Source organism: Simochromis diagramma, unplaced genomic scaffold (assembly GCF_900408965.1).
Source record: "Simochromis diagramma unplaced genomic scaffold, fSimDia1.1 OVJJ01000304.1, whole genome shotgun sequence".
NCBI classification, from domain to species: domain Eukaryota; kingdom Metazoa; phylum Chordata; class Actinopteri; order Cichliformes; family Cichlidae; genus Simochromis; species Simochromis diagramma.
In genome coordinates, this window is record NW_024387030.1 from 18,053,845 (window position 1) to 18,076,002 (window position 22,158).

The 22,158-nt window shown below is 38.0% G+C and overlaps 1 protein-coding gene and 1 long non-coding RNA gene across 2 annotated transcripts; one reads left to right on the forward strand and one right to left on the reverse strand.

Moving 5' to 3' along the window:
• Positions 1–462: 462 nt before the first annotated feature.
• LOC120739633 lies at positions 463–9,581 on the reverse strand. Its single transcript, XR_005697261.1, has 3 exons — positions 9,468–9,581; positions 1,295–1,298; positions 463–474 (listed from the first exon to the last, which is right to left on the reverse strand). It is a non-coding gene; the product is annotated as an uncharacterized LOC120739633 (long non-coding RNA).
• LOC120739623 (tumor necrosis factor alpha-induced protein 2-like) lies at positions 4,594–22,138 on the forward strand. The gene is made up of 14 exons (XM_040041454.1): positions 4,594–4,872; positions 5,648–5,849; positions 7,527–7,637; positions 9,758–9,862; positions 10,123–10,756; positions 11,014–11,125; positions 12,309–12,431; positions 14,060–14,154; positions 14,270–14,362; positions 14,465–14,588; positions 14,690–14,809; positions 14,925–15,080; positions 15,686–15,807; positions 19,861–22,138. Exons 2-14 carry the CDS (start codon positions 5,669–5,671, stop codon positions 20,048–20,050), a joined length of 2,166 nt encoding a protein of 721 aa, XP_039897388.1. The 5' UTR covers positions 4,594–4,872; positions 5,648–5,668; the 3' UTR covers positions 20,051–22,138.
• Positions 22,139–22,158: the final 20 nt, after the last annotated feature.

The following is a 22,158-nucleotide window of genomic DNA, read 5'->3' on the forward strand; positions in this document are numbered from 1 at the left end:
TGTAGTGAGCTCAGTAGCATGCTCATCATTTTTTTTTTTTTTCTATATTTACAGCCTTGTGCACAGTGAGATCATCCCTCAGAGTGAGAGTGTTGCAACATATTTCCAGTGTAGTTTCCTGGAGCAACTGAGGGAGAACATTCATGGTGCACACCAAAATGCCACTGTGCACATCCAGTTTAAGGACCCCTGTTTGGACACACTGGGGGGGATCCAGCAAACTGCAGATGCAAAAGTAAAATGCTGCTTAATGAGAGTTCTGCAAGTCCTGTTTTAACTTTTTGATCACATCACTGAGCCATGATAAAATGAAACTCAAGTGGAAATAATCCGCAGGACAATGACACGAAATAAAACAGCAAAGCATGAAAAAGGAAATGCAGTTACTACAATCAAAAGAAAGTCACTAGAACTGAGAAACCACAAAGAGAAACCAGAGGCAGGAAAAGGTTAGGCCAAAGAAACACAAAGAAGCTCAAAAAGAGCACAACACCATAACAATCTGTATATTTCAGCTGCTTCCAGCTGCAAATACTACACTTGGAATCAACTCCAAACCTTTAATCTGTGTCATTTAGGAAGAATAATGAAAGAACACACAAATCTGTTAATGAAAAAGCATTTTGTCGAGTTGCCCATTAAACCTGATCTTTTGTTTGTTTTTTCAATGCAATTTATTTTCCTTGACCCCAGAATTAAAGCTGAGTCTACACTTCAACTGCATCTTGGGTAACCCATTGTGTAATTTACCAGATGTTAGGCTTGACAGCTGTTTATTCTGCAGAATATCCTTTTCTTCTCATTAAAAATGTAAAAACAAAGGAGGAGAGAAAAGAACAGAAAAGAAGACACAGTAACAGCACTCCCTCAGCTTTCCCATAATCTCTTTAGCGCCACAGTTTTGGAGGAAGTACTCAGATCCTGAAATACTGCATTAACAGGTTATATGAGTCATGTGGTTTAACTATGATAGACATTCAGACACCTAATATCACACAAACGCTATCAGCTCGCACAAATCATTTACTCAAACCTAGAATCTGTTAAAAAAAATACACTAAAGCTGTGAATGAATATTTACAATTTCATTTGTAATAGAATAATAATAAAAAAAACACATTCATACATTTGTGAGAGTTAATATTTAATGCAACAAAGTAGTCGTTGCAGTAGTCGTGTCCTGAGCGGCACATAATGTATAGCTCCTAATTGAGCACCAGCAGCACTGCTGTGCTTAAAGTCGGAACAGCTGCGAGGCATTGGTGCAGGTCTCTGTACCTCAGACATCACATACACTGCTGCTGGTGAAAGCAGAGAGATGAATGATTTATGACACTGTTAATGTTTGCACATCCATGAGTAATCGAGGGTCTGCTTGATTCTGAGTGACTTAAATGTCTCATGCGTTTGTGTTCCCTCTGTTTTATTTTTTTGACACTGAAATTTACAACTAAACATGTATCCTGCAGTTTTACTCTATAATAAAAACAAACACTGTGCTGTTTGCTGCTGTCCACAGATGCAAATGAATCCTTAGTTTCAGGCTTAACCTTAGGCAGAGAAAGATAACCTGATTATCAGTGTGAAGTCATTCGACACGGGTTCCTGTTTTCTTTTATATGTGCGAAATGTTCAATGGTAATACTAGGCTAATAACAAACATCCCAATCTGTGCTCCCACATGCACATAACATGCAGTAGAATCTGTTTAGTTTCTCATAAATTAAGCAAATGTTTTATCTGCTTAATTTGTCATGGAGTACTTTGGGAACAAACTTTACCTTGCTGTGGAAGTGCAACTATCCCATTACTTTTAAGCCTCTGAAAATTGGGGACTGTGTATAAAAATGGGTGTAATTCCTAACAGTCAATGCAATACTTTTACTAAAACCTTTGCTTCTTGATTGTTTTATTTAAAATCCACTGGTGGTATACAGAATACAGAAGCAAAATGACAAGAACGAATAAGAATGAATAAATTATGGACCTACTGAATAATGCAGTTATTCTAAACTGAAAAAAACTTTTTGAATTGGATTGAACAAAACTATCGTCATACATCATAATGACACGTAATTTATTTTATTTTACTTCATTAAATCATTGTAAAATGCAGGTTCACACAGAGTCAAACAGAGAATAAGCATTGTCTATATATAATAGCACATAACACATTTATAATCTATATTTAGGCACTAGAGGAGACTTTTGGAGCCTTACGCCACATTTAGAGACATCTACCTATCATTTGCAAGTTGTTTCTGTGGTAACAACATGCAAATTAATTGACTAAACACAAACTGGGTCAGGCTTACATTTAAATGAAATGATACTAGAGTAATCAAAGTAGCGAATTTTTAACATTTGCGATACAACAAATACGACCAAATTATCAGTTTTCCTCAGTGTAAGATGAGACTTTTAGAGCTCTTCATTAGAATTTAACCTGTAACGCTCGTGGACAGCTGGACTCGCAAACACACATCCGTCACGCCACAGCTTTCTGTTTATTATGCAACACTAATCTGATGCCTGTGCTCAATAGCAGCCTTTGTGTTTCAGAGCTGCTCCTGAGATAAGCAGGTCCATGGAAATCCGTGGACTGCAAACAGCGCAGCACCATCAACAAAATTAAGGAAGTAACTGGTAATGCTCACTATGGAGAAAGGTAACATTTAAACTACCAGTACAGGATTGAAAGTGTTTTATGAAAATAATTACATATACAGGGGCATTAATGACCCTGGATAATTACATGTCTACCTCAGCCTTTCCTATTATAATATCACTGTATTAGTATGTATGTATAATGCTGAAATAACAGAAACCAAGTGTTAAATAATACTGAAATATTAGAACATTGTTTCACATGGAATCCTTGATTAAATAGTGACATTTCATCTGATAATGGTGCTTTGCATTTGAAGATATTTATGAGTTTTTCTCAGTTTTGCAAACAACACAGAACTTTTGCTCCATTTTTCATATACCATAAAAATGTAGGCACGAAGACTCAATGAATAGTTTTTGGCCTGAAACAAATATAGCACGCATTGCCCTCTAGTGGCCTGAGATCACGCTGGATTTCATTTCATTATTACTTGAGCACATTTATCTGCATGTATATCAGCGGTGACCAGGTATTTACTCTATTTTCACCTGTTGTGATATATTGCACATTTTCCCTTCTTTACATCTGTAAGAAAACAGCAAAGAAGAAAAAGTCTCAGAAATACAACACACTGGTTTCAAGAGATTCTACTGTTTTTGAAACCTATTGTTGTATTTCATTCTTCAGCACCCACTGCAACACTGACAAGGGTTACGAGCAGAAATAATGCTGCGCCATGTTAGTCTTCTAAGTAAATAAAGCTCAGTATACAAAGTGGTCGCAGCACACGGCACGCATTTCCCTACGTGCTTGATGATAAATGGTAAAGAGTTCTGAATGCTGTAAGGCTCTACTTCATTGATGTCCTTTTCTGTACAATATGAGAGCTTGCTTCATCAGCCGTAAATTATACATTTGACCATGAAACGATGCGGCGAAAACGAAACAAGCCTGCAGGGCGCTCTGGTTCCAATCTCAGCAGTAATGTGTCGGTCGCTACCGAAACGGATCTTTGAAGTGAACGACGCGACCCGATTCCTTGTTGGGAGTCGCGGTTTTTTTTTTTCTTTCTCTCACCCTCTCTGTCGCACTTTTTTCCGCTTCACTCTGCTGTGAGCCTTGTGCTTGCACTGAGCAGCGGGGGGAGGGGCGATAGTTACACTGGCAGTAGCACAGGAACAGAGCTGGAGGGAAAGAGCCAGAAAGAGAGCCAGGGACAACAACAAGAGACAACATCGTCACATTAGAAACGTAAAGTAATCACCCACAACTATTTTCATTTGTGGATGATAAAGGATTCAGAAAGTTCATTCATGCAGGGAATCCTATGTATGCAATTCCAAGCAGGAAAACACTCCCAAAAATCATCCCAGGCCTATATGACAGAGAATGTGCATCTTCTTCTTCTTTTTTTTCTTTTTTTTTTTGCATATTTTAATTTATATTTTATTGTGTTCTGGTTTGCAGTGTTTTGTGATGTTTCACTTTAAATTTGTTTAAAAGGAAAAAGCTGAAAATTTAAATAGTTAAGAGTTGAAATGTAATGAGTTGGGGTTTTTTTAAAAAATTTTTTAAAAACTTTTGTTACCTAGTGGCTACACAGGAAGTACCAATGACCGGATTTGGTGTGTGATAGTAACAGGTAAATGAAGATTTAAAAAAAAAAAAAAAATACTTGTAACTATATATATATATATATATATATATATATATATATATATATATATATATATATACACACACACACACAAATATGCTTTCTTTCAATTGTGTAATTTAAGTGATCAAGGTAGCTCTGTTTTGGATGTTTAGTTAACGCTAGCAATGTGTTTTGGAGTTTCTATGTGTTTTGTCTCTAGGGACCCCCTTAAATACGTATATATAAAAATATATAAATAAAACCACGGTTTCTTTTACATTAGTAATTCCGTTTGTTCATAATTTTATATTGTTGTTAATATTATAAATTAATTAAAGCAACAAAACAACCTAAAGAACCGGTTGGGAGTCGAAAGACCCGACTCTGTTTTAGTGAGTCGAGCTAAAAGAGTCGGTTCTCCAAAAAGAGCCCGAATTCCCATACCAGTTTCGATAGGATGGCTGGAATTCGTGCCGTTTATGGGAAAGTGACAGGCTGTCTTTTGCGCCTGCTCATTAATCCCTCGCTCCCTCCCCCCACTGGCCAGACCTGAACTAGAAAACGAAAGTAGGTGAGGCGAGAAGAAACTGCAGGATTTTCTATTACCTGTGTCAAACCGGAGGTAAGCACACCTTTTTTTTTTCTTTACTCTCTTAACTAGCTATACACGGATTAAACTCTTTAGCTATTAAATTATTTTTGTAGTTTGTTTCCACGGATTTAGACTTAAAAAAATAAAATAAAAAAAAATATATTTAGTATTACTACACGACCGATAAACTAGCAGTTTTGTACCAACAAGGTAATTCCCAAAGAGCTATTAGCTGAAAACAGGGTATATTTTATCATGGTTTGCAGCATGTCTTTGAAATATTTAGCAATCTGAACAAATGGAAGTTTTCCCAGACCTTGAAAACGATCAGTATTTCAAAGTCAAGGACCGAAGAGATGAGAGAAAATGCTGCCAAATTACAAACAACAGATTGTTCTGTGTTTTTCTACTGTAATCTATCTATATAAAATGTTAGCTCCAATATAGTTTTATGATGATCCTGATGAAAGCCACAGTGAATTGGTTTGTGAATAAACTTGTTCTATATAAAGTGCTATAAATGTGCTGTTGGGGATAAAGTAGGTGTGAATGTACAGGATTTTATTCATCAAGACACTTTCTCACAAATTACTATAATTATTATTAAAATCGAGGGATAGGAGGTAATGAAATACAAATACTTCATTACTTTATTTGAGTATTTATTACTTTTTACTTTTAGTGCCTACATTTTAACATGAACATTTGTGCTCCTGTTCTCCTCCTTACATTTTCAAAACAGACTGGTTACTTTAAGTTTAACATAATTTGTCTTTAAACATTTATTTTGTATTCTTTCTCACAGTTGGGTAGATAATGAAATAAAATGTCACACATGATGGACAAGTCCACTGAGAACCCCAGCAAGAAGAACGGCATGATTGCAAAGCTTACAAGCTTCCGGCGTGCAACATGGAAGAATCCGTCACTTGGTGGCAAGAAATTCAAATTACATGCACCCGCAAAGAACTCAGACTCTGCGGCTTCACCACAACCTCCGTCACCCAGTGAGTACTGTTGGGGTCTTCATAAAATCTGCTGTCAAATATAAGCACTGATGGCAAGCTAGATGGTCTTTCTCTTGTTTAGTCTAGAGGTCTGAGCGTCCATGTTTCATCTGACCAACCAACAGTTTTACATCGTGTCCCAGTTTATTTTAAATGACGATCATGTTCACATTTGGCTTCTTCTTTGTGCCACAGAGCTTTAACTTGCATTTCAGGACGTCACGGTGAACTGTGTTCACAAACAGTGTTTTCAGGAAGTGTTCCTGATGTCGTACAGTGTGACTGTGACAGAATCACACCTGTTTATAATGCAGTGCTCCCCAATGGCCCGATAATCACAGGGATCTATTCGTTTTGGCCTGGTGCCTCACGGCAAAAGATTTTTCCAGATTCTTTAAAGCTTTTGATGACGTAGTGTAGATGATGAGATATTCAAAGTCTTTACAACTTCACATTGAGGAACATTGTAGTGAAATTGTTCCATGTTTTTGCAGATTTGTGCACCCCTGTCTCCCTAAGATGCTCTTTATACCTGTATACCTCTATATTGTCAGTATAAACACTGGCAGTAAGAAAAAAAATGCACACTAGACCTACAAAGTTTCAGACACACATAAAATCCTAATAATATCCTCAGCAGAGGTAAAAACATCAAACAAAGCACAAAAAGACTTATAAAACTTGTCAGAATATGTCTGTTATGTTTGTTTGCTAAATGAAGGAAAGCAGAGAAGCTTTCCTCTGGGTTTTCCCTGATTTTTGTGTAGCCTGTAGAATAAAAACACAGCATAAACCATAAAACATTGTCCAATTCTTTTTGCAGTAGAGCATATCAAAATTTGTGTTACAATAAGACTTTTCAGCCTGTGCAAGAGGGTGGAAGGAGCCACTTTAATGGTCTGTCCTCTGCTGTTCTTTGAGGTGAGGGCTTGGGCTTGTTTGCCAGCCACAGGACACATGAACTCCTCTGTATGTGAGACGATCTCTCTGCCAAAAGTACGCTATGCAACAGGACAATGATCTCATGCACTGCAGCAAATCTACAACAGAATAGTGAAAGAAAACAAAAATCAATGACTTGAATTGTCCCAGAAAAAGTCAACCTGAATTGAATCCTGTGGCAGGACCTGTAGAGAGCATCATTGTAAAGAAGACTGGGGCAAAATTCCTCCACAGTGATGGGGGACTGATAATGTCATACAGGAAAAGCACCAAATCAAAACAACTCCATTTAAGACACATCATACTGGAACATAAACACACTACAGCAACATTTTACCCAGTGTTTAATTTCCGATGCTAAGCTTTTCAGCCTCTATCAAAGATACAGTTATACATTTCAGTTGTACACATTAGGTAATTTACCACAAGTCATGTGATTAACTCTAAAGCATCATCTGATTAGAAATGAGGTCAGACTGTTTTTCAAGATTCTGCCGATCAGTTTCACTTTTAGGTGCTGGCGCTGTTTCCAACATGACTTAAACTTTGCATTCTTCAGTTTGCATAATACAAAGCAATGTCAAAGCCATGGACACACAAAAGCCCACGTAAAGGAAAATAAACTTCAGATAGTTGGTTTTGAATCGCTGTGACACCACAAAGACTAATGTGTTTTTGAAACTAAAGAGTCAGTTTAGCTGTTTTACTAATGTGCTCTTCTTCCCTCTCTGTCAGGTCTGAATGCTGGCTCTGCATCCACCTCTCCGAAGAGCAACCAGGAAAAAGAGGATGATGAGTTAGATGTTTCTCCTCACAAATCCAGACCACTAACACGATCAAACACAGGTGAAACTTCTAAACTTTAATACTAGATCATTTCTCGTGCCAAATGAAACCATTGGCACTAATTTGCCAAAAAAAGGAAAAGCCTCCACCTCATGTTGTAGGGTTTCCATCAGATTGTTGCATCTGGCTCCAAACTGCATTTGTTGCATTTGAACAAGTGCATTACTGAGGCCCAGATCTGATGTTGAGTGACAAGGCCTGATTCCTTATATTTATTCCAGAGATGGTGAGTTTAGGACTGTATGCATGCTAGCCACGTCGTTTTGTCATTGTGTGCTGCACTATTAATAATAAATAAATACATTTTTATTTATATAGCACCTTTCTAGATAAAAAGATCACAAAGTGCTTCACAAAGAGATGACAAAGTATAAAACAGAAAAAGACAAAAGTTAACAAAATGCAATTCTAAAAAGATGTGTTTTTAGTTGTTTTTTAAAAGAGACCACTGAGTCCACAGATCTTAAACTCAAAAATTTCGCAAAAACTCTGTCTCCCTTGGTTTTCAGCCTTGTATGCTGAATAACAAGTAGGCCCTGATCATATGATCTCAGGGACCTCCTAAGGACATAGGTCTGTAAAAGTTCAGTGATGTAGGCTGGTGCTTGTTGATGAAGAACTTTAAAGGGCAGAACCAGAAATTTAAAATGGACTCTGAATTCAACAGGGAGCCAATTGAGCTGCATTAGCAACGGTGTCACATGAGAGTACTTAGATGTTTTGGTCAGAAGCCTTGCTGCAGCATTTTGGACAGTCTGCAGATGCTCCAGGGAGCCCTTGCTTAGTGCACAGTGAAGATGTAGTGCAATCTCTACATTGCCAGTTTGTAGGATCATTGATTATGTTTGGCCATATGCTATGGCCGGATTTAAAAGGAAAAAGATTAAGGTAACCCTAATCTATAAAATTGAGTTTTCAGGAGTCATTAAAAAAACAAACAGAGTCAGCAGACCTGATTGAGTGAGGAAGATTATTCTACAGTTTGGGCGCAACAACCTCAAAAGCACAATTATATTTGGTTTTAAAGTCAGAATTACAAGATCCCCTTAAAAGGGGCAGAAAGGTCGGCTGCAGGGATCAGGTTTCAGAAGCTTTGCTGTATAAGCAGCACCCTGTTGTTGTGTTAGTAACAGAATTTTGCAATATTCCTGAGGTCAAGGGAACAAGTTTAGGTGAGCTTTGAGATATCAGTTTCAAAATTCAGGTGTTGGTCAAAAATTATAGCAAGTTTTTTAGTTTTAGAAGTCATTTGTGAAGGGGCCGAGGTACTGACTCATCTCCTTACAAAAACTGCCTGGGCCAAGTACTAGAACCTCAGTTTTACTGCAATTGAGATGAAGTAAATTTGACTGCATCCAATTAGTAATGGCAGAGAAGCAGTCACTGCGGCAGGAAAGGCTGTTAAGGTTGTTGGGCTTGACATAAAAGTAAAACTGTGTAATCTACATAGCAGTGGTAAGAAAGTCCATTAAAACAATTAGTTAGATGGCCTAAAGAAAACTGGTCCAAGGACTGAGGCTTGGGTGCTTGAGTCTTCTCATATGAGAGGTGCAGATGAGGACATACGCTGATTCATATGAATTCTGAAGTATCTGCTCGTGTCTGTTTCCTGAATCCTGATCTGATGCCTTCAAATAACATTTTTTAACCTGGGCAATAATCCAGGCGTTAAGAGCATATTTAAAGTATGCAAAATGGCAAAATTTTGCAGTTATAGAATATTTCCAGGATGTAATTGATATCTCAACCATGTCCTCTATAGAGTAAATAAATATAAATATTCAGTCACAGTAACAATTCAGTTGTCATGATGTGCTGTGTGGCAGGCACTGACTTAAACTAGAAGCCAGAACAACAAATAACATCAAGAGAACAAAACCATGAATAACCAATAATCAAGAAATAGAAATTAAACACAAAACACAGGGTAACACCCGGGACTGTAACAGCACTGACACAGGAAAAATGGTTTCTTTACAATAAAAGCACATGTGAAATTGGCCATATTATCAAATGCTTGTATTCAATTATGTGTGACACTTTGGACACCATCAAAAACAGAAATGATGCCTGCAGTCTGTTATTGAAACTACATTAAACTGTGTGCTTTTCTGTTTCAGATCCCACTACGTCCACTTTTGATAATACTGTTAAGAGAGTGAGAGAATCTTTTTACTTTAGACGGAAAAAGGACGAGGATAAAGCCACCTCGATCGAGGAAAAAGGTGGGAAGTACAAATATTTTTTTATTTGTTGAACCCCATGTTAATATCCATGGCATAAGTTGAATTACAATTATTTTCATTGTATTTAATTATGTGTATGTAGTACATGTGCAGCATTCATTTCACTGTTTAGGAAGATTTATTTAGATGTTTAGTGTTAAATACCAAGAGAACCCCAGAGAGCCTGGGTGATTCATCTATAAAATAGTACTGGTAATCTAAAAGAAATTCAAAGATTCGTCTTTGTTTTTGTCTATCAGAGAAACCTACTTTTGAGGAATACCTTGAAATGCAAGCCTTTTGTGAGGCCACTCAGGAACTGATAGACAGGGAGAAACATCTGTTTTGGGAGACAGTGGAGGCTGAGGCCAACAAGGAAGCGGTAGAAAAGCTTGCTGCAGACCATAAAGCCCTTGAAGAGCGTGTATGGCAGATTCTGCAGAAGAGTCTTTCTCTCAGCACTGAGGAAGAGGTGTCTGCTTTGACATCTGCGGTGAAAGCCATCAACCTTGAGGAAGAGCAGGACCAGCTGTGGAGACAAAATTCTCAAACTCCACCAACCTGGAGGCCCAGCGAGTGGAAGAAACACCATGATGAAGTGCTTCAAAAATTAGTAAATGGGCGTATGGATAATCCATCAAGCCCCATTGGTGATCCAGTGAACCAGTCATCTATAGAGGCAGACATCCAGTCCATGGGCAGGCAGCTGAAGGAGGACCTGCAGTGGGTGGTGGAGGTTGTGAAGAACTGCTACCCACCAGAGATGGACATCTGTAACTTTTATGCAAGACAGTACCATCAAAATTTCAGCGCAAGACTCAAAAAGATTGACTTTGTTCTGGATGACAAGGACTGCAGCTTCCTCCTGCGATGGGTGAAGGAGTTTTATCCAGGGTAAGCCACCAGTTCAATTATTGTTTGAAGCAGCATCTTTCTGTGCATAAACATGAGGATGTCTGTCAGTGTGAGGTCCTTCATTGTTTCTTGAAAAATAAATACCTGAACAATTACAGATAGATAGTGACTAATAATACAAATATGACTGCTAATTTCTTGTTTTCTTAATGTGCTAAATAAAATGTCATTTTTGTAGACTAAACACAACTTGGGGTGTTTATAGAAACTCATGTGTTATCTGCTCTGTGTACCAGAATCCTTGAAAAACCTGAGCTGGCCAGTAATATCAATACTGAAGCGCTGGGAAACCTGCTTCCTGACGAGTTACTGAAACCTCTGGAGGAGCAGTACCTCAGCAAACAACAGGTAACACAGTGTATCTGAGGCGTGCATCCAGTTAATCAGTATGGTCATTGCAGGGCTTAATGTGAGTTGTGTAAATGCAGCATCAAAGAGTTGCTGGTTTTGACGGATATTTTTTTATACATAATATTGTAGATGTAATTAGGGATGGACCAATCCGATATACAGTATCAGTATCGGTCCGATCCTGACCTAAATTACTGGATCGGATATTGAGAAATAAAAAGTGTAATCCGATCTATTAACTATCACAAAAGCACCTCACAAAACTTGGAACATGGCGTAACCCAGCTTAGTACTTTGGCACGTTGGAGCAGTAGGCGTCACTGGTTAGAGCGGAAGTTATGTGCGAGACCTGTCAGTTGTCTGGAGTTACTTCACACTGAAAACATTTGGAGCATCGGGAGCCTCGCTATGTGCTTCCAAACCAGCATTTCATCAAACAGCAGTGTTGCAAGCGAAACAGTTTCGTGGTTCAAAAAAAAATTAAGAAAACACTTTTTTTCATATGTGTTTTAAGTTTTGTATAGAAATTACACAAAATTCAGTCTCAGGTTAAATGTGATACAAACAGCTTACACTGACATCCATCTTGATAAAAGATGAGTGTCATGAAGCCGTGTTTGCATCTGTTTGCACTGCTTTCCACTCTGGATGTCTATTTATGTTCAGCTTTAAGCATAAAAGGGTCCATTATACAACCTGTTTTTTTTTTGTTGTTGAATATAAACATTATTTTGTGCTGATGTTGCACTTCTTTTATTTCAGAACCAAAGAGTTTTTGAAATGTGCATAAAATTACATTTTAAATTACTTTTTGAATATTAATTTAAATACTTAGATTTAAAGTTTTGCTAAAAGTTTAAATAAAAAGATTAGTATTGCTGAACTGCAAAATATTTTGGGTGCAGTGTATTTTTTGCATACAAGTATAATAGAATAGCTTTAGTGTTTTCCTTTGTAAAACTTGAGTATGAACGTATAAGATATTAAAAAGACAGTTTTATCGATGATAAAATACACTTTATCAGATTCATATCAGTATCTGCAGAGATCCAAATTTATGACATCGGACATAAAAAAGTGGTATCGTGCCATCTCTAGATGTAATTATTACGGTCAGTAATTAAATCTTTACACATGAAAGCGGTTTAATAGTGGCAGCTGTGTGTTGTTGTGTGTTTAGAGCGACCTGATGATTTATATTGGCCGAGTATTGGATGAAGCAAAGAAAGAGTGGGATCAAGGAAAAGAGCCGAGAAGAGATGATGGTTGCTACGTCAGTCCTGTGGCCTATGATGTCATCCAGGTAGAGTTGCTGCAACAACTTGATATAAAAGAGGCTGAAATTGATGCTTTTATAAAAATGTATTAATATAAAGTGTTGGCCTGCTTTAAGGGTCCTTACAGTGAGTCTTGGACAGTGTTGGTCAAGTTACTTGACAAAAGTAATCAGTAACTAATTAGTAATTACTTCCCCCCAAAAGTAATCCCGTTACTTTACTGATTACTTATTTTCAAAAGTAATCAGTTACTTAGTTACTTTTAAAAAAAAAAGATTTACAACCTGAATAGGTGATAAAGCGATAGATCTTTCAGCCCAATTCTACTTTTTCTACATAATCCATCATACAAAATGTAATCAAATGGAAAAGTGTCTTTTTAAAACTTGTTTTATCAGTTTTAATCTTTTAACTTTATGCATCAAGCAAACATTAAATTATATGCAACATTCTCTGACTGGAAGAAATTTGTTTAACATTTAAACCTATTTTCTGCACATTCCAGCACATAAAATAAAATAGGTTTTTGTGTTTACACTCAGTCTTTCAAATAAATGCACATAAAACACAGCAGAAAAAAAAAAAAATAATCAAAGCCTCAGCGGTCCTGTTGCTCTATTTTCACCTGTATAGCAGGAGTGGGGCAGGTGGAGGTTTGCTCTGGTGCAGGTGTGTCGTAGCGGTCAGTGGAAGGATTTGGGAGTTCCACATTCCCATGGCAGCGTACTGTCGGTGCTTGCTCGTACGTTTAGGGGTTTTTTTCGCTGTAAAAAGAAGTTTTCTTCCCACGCAGTGAACAGCGGACGCTAATGTTTTTGTCACTTTTTACGGAATCAAACTCAAAGTAAGGTCAGTACTTCCACGCTTTGAACGCTGCACGCTCATACTCTCTCCCACCCTCCTTATATTATCCATTGTTGATCTGCACGCAGCTGTTGCCACGAACGTCGCACTCGCTTACATCATTGTCATGAGACACTCTCGCAAAAAAATCATGGTTTTAGTAATGCAGTAATGCAGCGTGCTTATGGGAAAGTAACAGTAATCAAATTACCTTTTTTGCAATAGTAAACCCTTACTTTACTTGTTACTTGAAAAAAGTAATCGGATTACAGTAACACGTTACTTGTAACGCGTTACTATACATCTCTGGTCTTGGATTGGTTGACTTCTAATTGTTGACCATGATGAGAAGCTTTGAAAACTTTGCTATGTCAGAACTGTGCAATAAAAAAATGTTGTGGTGAAATATTGACAGAACATTGTTTTGATCGTAGGAGAACAAAATGTGCAGAATGACATTTACTCTGTTATCCACTTTAGAACTTTCCAAAGAAGTGCAGACAAATATTTTCCAGCCTGCTGCACATATTAACCAAACTGAAAAAGACTTTGAGAAACTTTGAGAAAAAGACTAACAAACAAGGAAAAGACAGTCATTTATAGAAACGTATTTACTGTCAGATCAGAGTCACAGTTTCAAACCCTCCCATGGTTCTGTAGTTTAATCACTTGGGTTTGTCACTAACATTGTAAAGCACTGGGTTTGGTTCCTGGTGCTTAACTGGATCTGAAAATGATGGAAGTGCATTGCTGTGTAAAGTGCTTTGGGTACTTAAAACTGCCACTGATTTGTCAATCCATTTGTCTTCAGTTGATCAACGGCATCGTGACATCAGCACATACAACTGTAGGAGACCGACACAAGGCCCAGGAAATAACATCCAACCTGACAGACTTCATGCAGAGGTAACAAGGCTTCACAAGGCTGTCTTTTAAATATTTAAATTTGAAAATACATTTTAGTTTAATGTTTGGTAATAACAAGATAATAAAAGTGAAAGCTGTTCTTAATCTTTTGCAGGTATAAAGAGTTTCATGAAGACATCATAAGGCAGAACAAACCGCACAGCAAAGCTCTTATAAAGGCAAACCTCAGCTGTGTCGAACAGTTCAGGTTTGTTTCTGATCCAGTTAGATGGAAATTCTGATTTTATCTTCATCATAACAGGCGAATACATCACTGTGAGCTAATGTGTCCTGTGTGGTCTGTCTAAAGGGACTTCTTTGAGAAGCACGATCTGTTCCCAGAGGATGTGCAGAAAAAATGTTTGCCGGTCCTGACTGAGATGAAACAGTCTGCCCACACTTATTTATTAATCCCTGTGCACAAGGTCCTCAAAGTAAGTTCTTTATAACTGCAGATATCAATAATCCTCAGGATTAAATCCTAACATGTCTTAATCAAAGGTTTAAAAAACTGTGTTATTTGTTCCTCACACAGCCACACTACCAGAAACTGGGAACCAGTGACTGGCTGAAGAAGAACACGTTTGAGAAGCTGCTGAACAGCACTGAAGACGAGCTTCAAGAACTTCAGGGTTCGAGTCAGTCCTCTTACCAGGTAAAAGGAGGAAACTTTGTTTTGGATTGAATGGCCATTATTGCCTTCATTGCTAATGTTTAAGTAAAAGGATTATGATGTGCTCTGACTACTTATATACTTGGGCTAAATTCAGGAGCTGATTGGTCAGCTTCACCAGGAAGTGACAGTGGAATATGTCCGAAGGCTCCTGAAAGGAAAAGTCAAATTAAAGAACACCAAAAAGCAGCAGAAGGCTTACAAGACTGTGAAAGAAAATGCAGAGAAACTGCACGAGCTGTTTGCCAGAATGGTGAGACTCACCTTCACTGCACACTTTAGCTGAGACATGAATAAAACCCAAAAGTGGTCAGATTTCTGCTAAGCTGTGGAAAAAATAAGAAGTATAAGAATCAGCTCAATTTCACATTTATTTGGTTTAGAAGTTTTGATTAAAAATAATTTGATTAAAAAGATTTGTAAAATTGAAAAGGCTGTTCAGCAGAGTTGGCTAAAATGTGATCCTCCAAGGCTGGACATAATACACTCAATGGAAAACCAATGGACTCATTCCTTAGGAACAAAAGTGTGACCTATAGAAAGTGATGGACCAAATGGTCTATATGTAAGTCACATTATGAGTCAAAGGCATGATTTCTATAAAAGTCTGATAATCACTTTAGACTGCAGAAACAATGTTCAACAATGTGCTGTCCTTATTTATTATTCTGATCCCCTCACTCCCACTTTTTTCCACTTTCTGCATATAAACCCCTGTCAAAAAAAGATACATTTATAAATCTTGGGAAGATAAATGTATAAATATAAAAATGTGTAACTCAGAAATTAATATCTTACACACATTAGAGTTTTGGGAAACTTGCAGACTAAACTGACGTCACTGATTTGTCTTCACAGGGATCCACACAAGACTGGTTAAAGGAAATCCTGACCAAGATTGCAGAAGTGCTAAAACTCCAAGATATTCCTGCCATACAGATGCAAATCGTTTCACTGGGATCTGCTTATCCTGACCTCAGGTAACTTTTGAATTGACTCAGACATTATTTACTTTAATACAAAAAAACATGCAGAGTATAACTCACGCAAATGTAATGTGCTCTCGTTTTTTGGGTCTGATGCATCAACTGTAACATAAACAATAAGGACAGAACTATATCATGATAAGAGGTTTGTGAGACATTAGGTCAGGATAAACAATCGTACTTTTCAGAGAGAGCTGAGGGAAAACAGGAAGCAGACTGAGCCAAACATCTTAATTGGTTTCAGATGTTTCTTGTCAGCAGGATGAGCAACATTCATGGAAACTAATATGAGAAACTGAAAGCTAAATAAAACATGCAGGCCCGAGAGAAGCAGCAGCAGCTGTGTGTAGATGAAGTCAATAATGCTGTTAATTAGAGTGAAAGGAGAGATTTCTTCCAAATGTGGCACCAGAAACCAAACTGTCTCGTTCTTGTCTTATTTTTAACCTTAAAGGAAAAGGAGAAAGGGAATCAGGGGACATAAACACTACTGTTGATAGCACTCACATAAAGACTGACTGTGTGTCTGAAAGCATCAGCACCACAGAAGTGAGTGATTTTATGGGGAGTTATTTGGTAAAACTAGTGTATGTCACGATCCTGGGTCATTTGACCCAGCGTTTTGAATTTTAATATATTTTGATGTTTATGGTTTATGTTTAAGTTCATGTAGTTATCTTTAGCTCATCTATTTTAGGTTGCCTAGGTTGCTCAGTTCTAGTTTATTTTCTGTTAGATTCCCCTTGTGTCTTCGCTTCTTGTGTTTATGTCTCCCGTGCCCTTCATGTGTTTCAGTAATGTCTTTGTCTCCCGTCTTCTCCTCTTGTTTACATGTTTTCCCTCATGACCCTTTCCATCCGTCATGTGTTTTTCTGCAGCCATCATGTTCTGTGCTTGGTTACGGCTGCCTCATCTCCAGTTTTTTCCTATGTGTGTATTTATAGTGTTCCTTATCAGGGCCCTATTTCAGGAAGCCGGTTTAGAAAACTCAGAGTGAAAAACGATACTCAGGGTTGAGTAACCCCGAACTGTCCAACTCGGAATATTCGGTTTCAGAAAGGCTGATAACAATTAGTTCAGTCATCGCGGAGTTGCTTTAACCCCAAGTTAAGCGCGCGCACGAGGATACATAAAGCCCTGATTAGTGGAGCACAGATTAAGCGAGTCACCATGGAGACGGAGGGAAAGAAGGCGCGGTCAATGTATTTTACAGCGCTTGAGGCCGAAATTCTGATGGCAGCATATGCCGATAACATGCAAATTCAGCGGAAAAAAAGTAACACAGCCCCAGCTGCAAAAGAAAGGGAGCATGCATGGCAAAACATAGCCGACAGAGTCAATGCGTGAGTGTTAATTTAAACATTGATCTAGGGATTTCCACCCATTTAACACGTTATTTTATTATATTTTATTTTATTTTTTATTTCATACATTTTATTTTGTGACGTGATGTGAGCGCAGGTGCAACCCAACAGGCCCCAAACGTTCCTGGCAGCAAGTAAAAATGAAATATAAAAATATAGTCCAAACAGGTAAGGTGTAATTGTATTATGAGCCATAGTGCTTGGTCTGTTTGTCCGATGTAAATCAATTGCAGTTAGAGGCTACATTAATTTCCCCTCTGTAAGCACTTATTGAAATTATCTGAGCACATTACAAGTACATATTTGCTTACTCTGTATGCTCAAATGTGACCCGTTATAGCCAACAGAAAAAGAAGCGGAGGCCCGAAAAACAGGTGGGGGTCCTCCACCACCACCACTCACAGAGGCTGAGCAGTTGGCTTCCACATTTGTGATAATGTTGGCAGCATCACATATGATCTTCACAGTGCAGAGAACACAAATTAGCATCCATTACTATAATGAAATAATTTGTTAGTTTGAAATGCTACAGGGAACTATGTACCTGTACATTAATGCTGTGGAAAGACTTCCTGTTCACATAGTCTCCTTCATTTACTGAAGGAGCAATGATTGGAATGTGAGTGCCATCTGTACAGCCAATCACGCCTGGGAACCGTGAGAATAAATGTAAAATTTAAGTAGTAGTTCAAATATCACCACATCATGAATTAAGTTTTGTTCATCCTGATACCTGCAATTTTGTGGCATCCCTCTTTGATAAATCTTGTGGGTCTATGACCGGGGAACACCACAAACGAGTACAGGAGACGTTTCAGTGCAACTGTAACATTCCTGACTGCCCGACAGACGGTAGCCTTGGAAACGTGCTCAGCGTCACCAATATTATACAGAAAGCTCCCGTTTGCAAAAAACCGAAGTGCAATACAAATAATAAGTACAGAACTGAGAGCATGTCCGCGATGTGTCACATGAGCAATATTAGGCCTGAGGATGTTATTCAAATAAATTATAGATTGTGCTGAAAAACGGTAACGTTCACACAGGAAATCATCAGGAAATGATAAAATGTCCAAACGCGCTCTGATCACTCTCTCCCGGCGGAGAGCTCTGCGGAGAATTTGGGCTTCAACATCTACTGGCTCTTCAAGGAAGGAGCACGCCATGTCTGACACTTCCTACTGTCAGGTTTCCGACAAAGAGGCGGAGAAAGTCAGGGTTAGTTGAAGTAAACCTGCTAGGGGGCAGGTTAGCTTCACGGAGTGTGTCGTCATAGTAACTCGCTCGGAATTAATCTAAACTCGCTTTGTGAAACCGAAAACCCAGAGTTTTCGTTAACTCAGGGTATACTTAGTCAGAGTTTGCACTAAACCGGCTTCCTGAAATAGGGCCCAGTTCTTCATGTTGAGTCCACATGTCTTAGTCTGTCATGTGTTTTCATGTCTGCGTGTTTCATGTTGTCAAGCGTGTGCCACGTCTGCGTTATGTTTCCTTTTTTATTTTGTAGAGGTCTGGTGTCCCATGTTCATTGTGTTTAGTTTTACTTCCCCTGTGGTGTCATTATGTTCATTCTAATCAGCTGTTTCCCAAGTGTTTGCACTTCCCCTGATCACCTCCTGTGTGCATTAATCTGTGTGTTTTCATTCATTCCTCATCCAATCGTCTGTGATCCGGCCATGTCATGCCATGCCAGGTTTCCAGGGTTTCATGTTTTCATGTATTCGTACCAAGTTGTCACATTTAAGGGTTTTTTTTTTTTCACGTTTAGGATATTTTATGTTTTCTTTCTAGTTTTATCCAATTTAGGCTTTTGTTTAGCTTCAAATAGTTTTTACACTTTTATTTTTGTACTGCTCGTTCAGCCATAATAAACGCTATGTTCTCTGTTAGAATCAAGTTTTGTTTGTGCGTGTCTGCATTTTGGTCCTCACTCCACACAGTCTGCATCAGCTGACTGTGATTGTGTAAACTGGGAGATTCATGTAAATTTAGGCACATATCAGTGTCACCAATAGTAGTTTCACCTACCATGTATTTAAAACAGAAATGTTTAATTACAACAGCATTGAGCCTTGTTGTTGTGATTTGGTGCTGTATAAATAAAATGTAATTGAACTGAATTGGAAATGGACACATTTTCCACCTCCACTTTTTCAGTACTTTAAATTGGTGTGGTGACGCGTTACTGACAGCTGTTAGTGTTTGCAGGAAGGATGAGTGTCAGGGGCAGAAAACTGAAAAAGACATAACAGGTTCAATAATACAGATCAACAAATCAGCTGTTTGATTTGAGACCTGCAGTCTTGGACTACAAGTTTAAAGAAATGAATTAAACTTGTAACCTTTGTATTGACATTTTTCTTATTCACATTGTTAATATCATTTATCAATCATCAATCATTGTTAATATCATTCATGGTGCATATATATTCATATAAACTAAGCTTGGCAGAAAACATCAGTTACTTGCTTGCATCTCATGGAACTTATACATTTTCATAAACAGTAAGCAAGTCAACTCACCAGTGAACTGACAAAGTGCTCAGACTTATTATTTGACGTACTTCCACTGATAGTCTTATTTCAGAGTCTCTGGTTTTGTAATGATAAACAGCATATAAACATAATCATTAGGTCACATCTTTTTTTTTTTATAACCTTTTCTTCTTTCTGTCACCAACAGTGAAGAACATGTTTCGGCTCTGCTCAAACTCAAAACAAACCTCTCCAAAGTCGACACGAATACCATCACATCCACTGTGCTGGACACACTAAAAGAAAGCTATACTGGTGGTGAAACCCGCAGGTTTTTCTCCAATGTTGAAGTGATGAGCCCTTCATTTCCAACATGTATTACGTCATGCAGTGGATAAGATGAGTTGAATTCCAGTGCTTTCAGTCTGTCAGTAAGGATGTACTAAGTGGCTGCCATGGGCAAGCTTGATTCTAATGTTACAGGTACTATAACAAACATCACACTGTGTGTGACCACATGTGACCAGATTGCAGGAGCAGTCTTTCCTCTCTGCATTTTTGCATTTTGTGTTGTATTGTGAAATGTGCTCTTTGCATGATGCTACAGTACTTTAGAACTTAATGACTCTGTATCTTTTAATATGTTAGATTTGTCTCTAACAGACGATGTCACGATTTGTGAGGCAAACCGTGTGGAGACAAGAGATGTGGACCCAAACGCAGACAAAATAGATGCAGGAGAATGTTTAAATTGAAGACGAGCCTTTATTAGCACTTGAAAAGCAACTAGTGAGGGGAACAGTCACTAGCGAGGAGTACTAACAAAACCTACACTGGGAGAAGCTAACATGAAACCTGAAACAAAGAATGAGGAAACCTGAAAACTGGCAACACAGGTAGAGGAACGCAGGAAAAGATGAACAGGGGATGATATGCAGACGAGGAACAGAGGTTAACACACTAAATATGCACAGAAGACAACGTGAAAGCAAAACACTGAAAACAGGACACAAGACTCGCCAAAGTAAAACAGAAAACATGAGACAGTTCACAATGATCCAGACTACACACTAAGACATGGAAACGAGACAGACCTGGGAACAGAGGAAACAGAAGCAGAGACCCTATACTAAATCTATACTAAACATGAGGGTCGCAGGAAACAAAAGCTAGAGGACAGGACAGTGACAGATGATAATGAAACATGATAACACACTTGAGAAATGTATTTACATCAAAAAGTCCGTCATGTCAGTTTTGCAGCATTTGGCTGAATATGTATCCATGTACACCTCCGAATCCCCCCCTGCTGCTACTATCAGCAGTCACATCTAAACCAACACCAGTGGTCGGGTTACACTGGCAGCCAGTTTTCAGACTTTTTGTTGTGTCTCAGGGGAACTGATAATCAGCCTAAGTGTTGCTTTTTATTTACTTATTTATTATTTTTGAAAGATCATCACTTATGTGTTATTTGTTATTCCATTTTGTACAGTTAAACTTTCTCCTTATTTCTTGTCTTAGAGGTGCAGGCTTCTCTCTTAAAACATCGTCACCACGTGCTCTGCTTCACTTGGACGTAAACATAGTTTTGTACACAGAGAAATGGGGGCGAGGAAATGTGCATGTTTGTTCCGGATGCTTCTGATTTACTAACATATGCACCGTGGTGACAATAAAATAGGCTGGCATGCATGTTTCACAAATGGGATTTTGCGCTTGATTTCTGCACAGGGTAAAAATATTTCCAGGCAAATATTAGTAAATGAGGCTCATTGTCTCCCCATGTTTCACAGATAATGTGGTCGTGAAATCGGTCACATGCTCTCTCCTCCTGATTTTCTCTTCCCATGGTTCTGGTACAAGTTAATCTTGGTTTCATCTTTTGAAATATAATTTTTCGAGAACTGTGCGTCTGTTAGATGTTTTCTGGCAAAGTCTAATCTGACCTTCTTGTTCTTCAGTGTAACCTCATGTTTGCACCTTGTTGTAAACTCTGTGTATTTACAAGACACAAGATGAGAGTTTTATGTCATGGTGGACTCAGACACACAGGCTTTACACCTAAACAACATTGATGACCCTGGATAATAATAACTCTGCTGGAAGTGTTTCCTAGTCTTCTGTTACTGTATTAGATACTGCTGAAATAATAGAACCGACGTCTTGTAACAACATGGATAAATAATACTCTGATGTGCTGGAACATTGTTTCACATGTAACCTTATAGCGAAGTTTTCATTTTGATATTATCTATTAGTTTTTCTCAGTGTTGTAAATAATACTATACTATAATATAAGGTACTGATTTTAAAAAATGTACACAACCACTGAAAAAAGTCAGAATTTCTGCAGTGATTTATGTTTGTTTCTTGGTTTATGCAAGTTAGTATAGAATAAGTCTTTATTTTTGTATTTATACAAGAATAAAATAATAAATGGAAATATCGTGTTTACAGTGAAGTAATAAAGTACACAAATATTACCCTTTGTCCTGTCATATTT

Coding starts and splice junctions, on each gene's coding strand:
- LOC120739623 (XM_040041454.1), top strand. CDS start 5,669: ATGTCACACATGATGGACAAGTCCACTGAGAACCCCAGCAAGAAGAAC. Junction 7,638..9,757: donor ACTAACACGATCAAACACAG/GTGAAACTTCTA, acceptor TTTCTGTTTCAG/ATCCCACTACGTCCACTTTT. Junction 10,757..11,013: donor GTGAAGGAGTTTTATCCAGG/GTAAGCCACCAG, acceptor TCTGTGTACCAG/AATCCTTGAAAAACCTGAGC.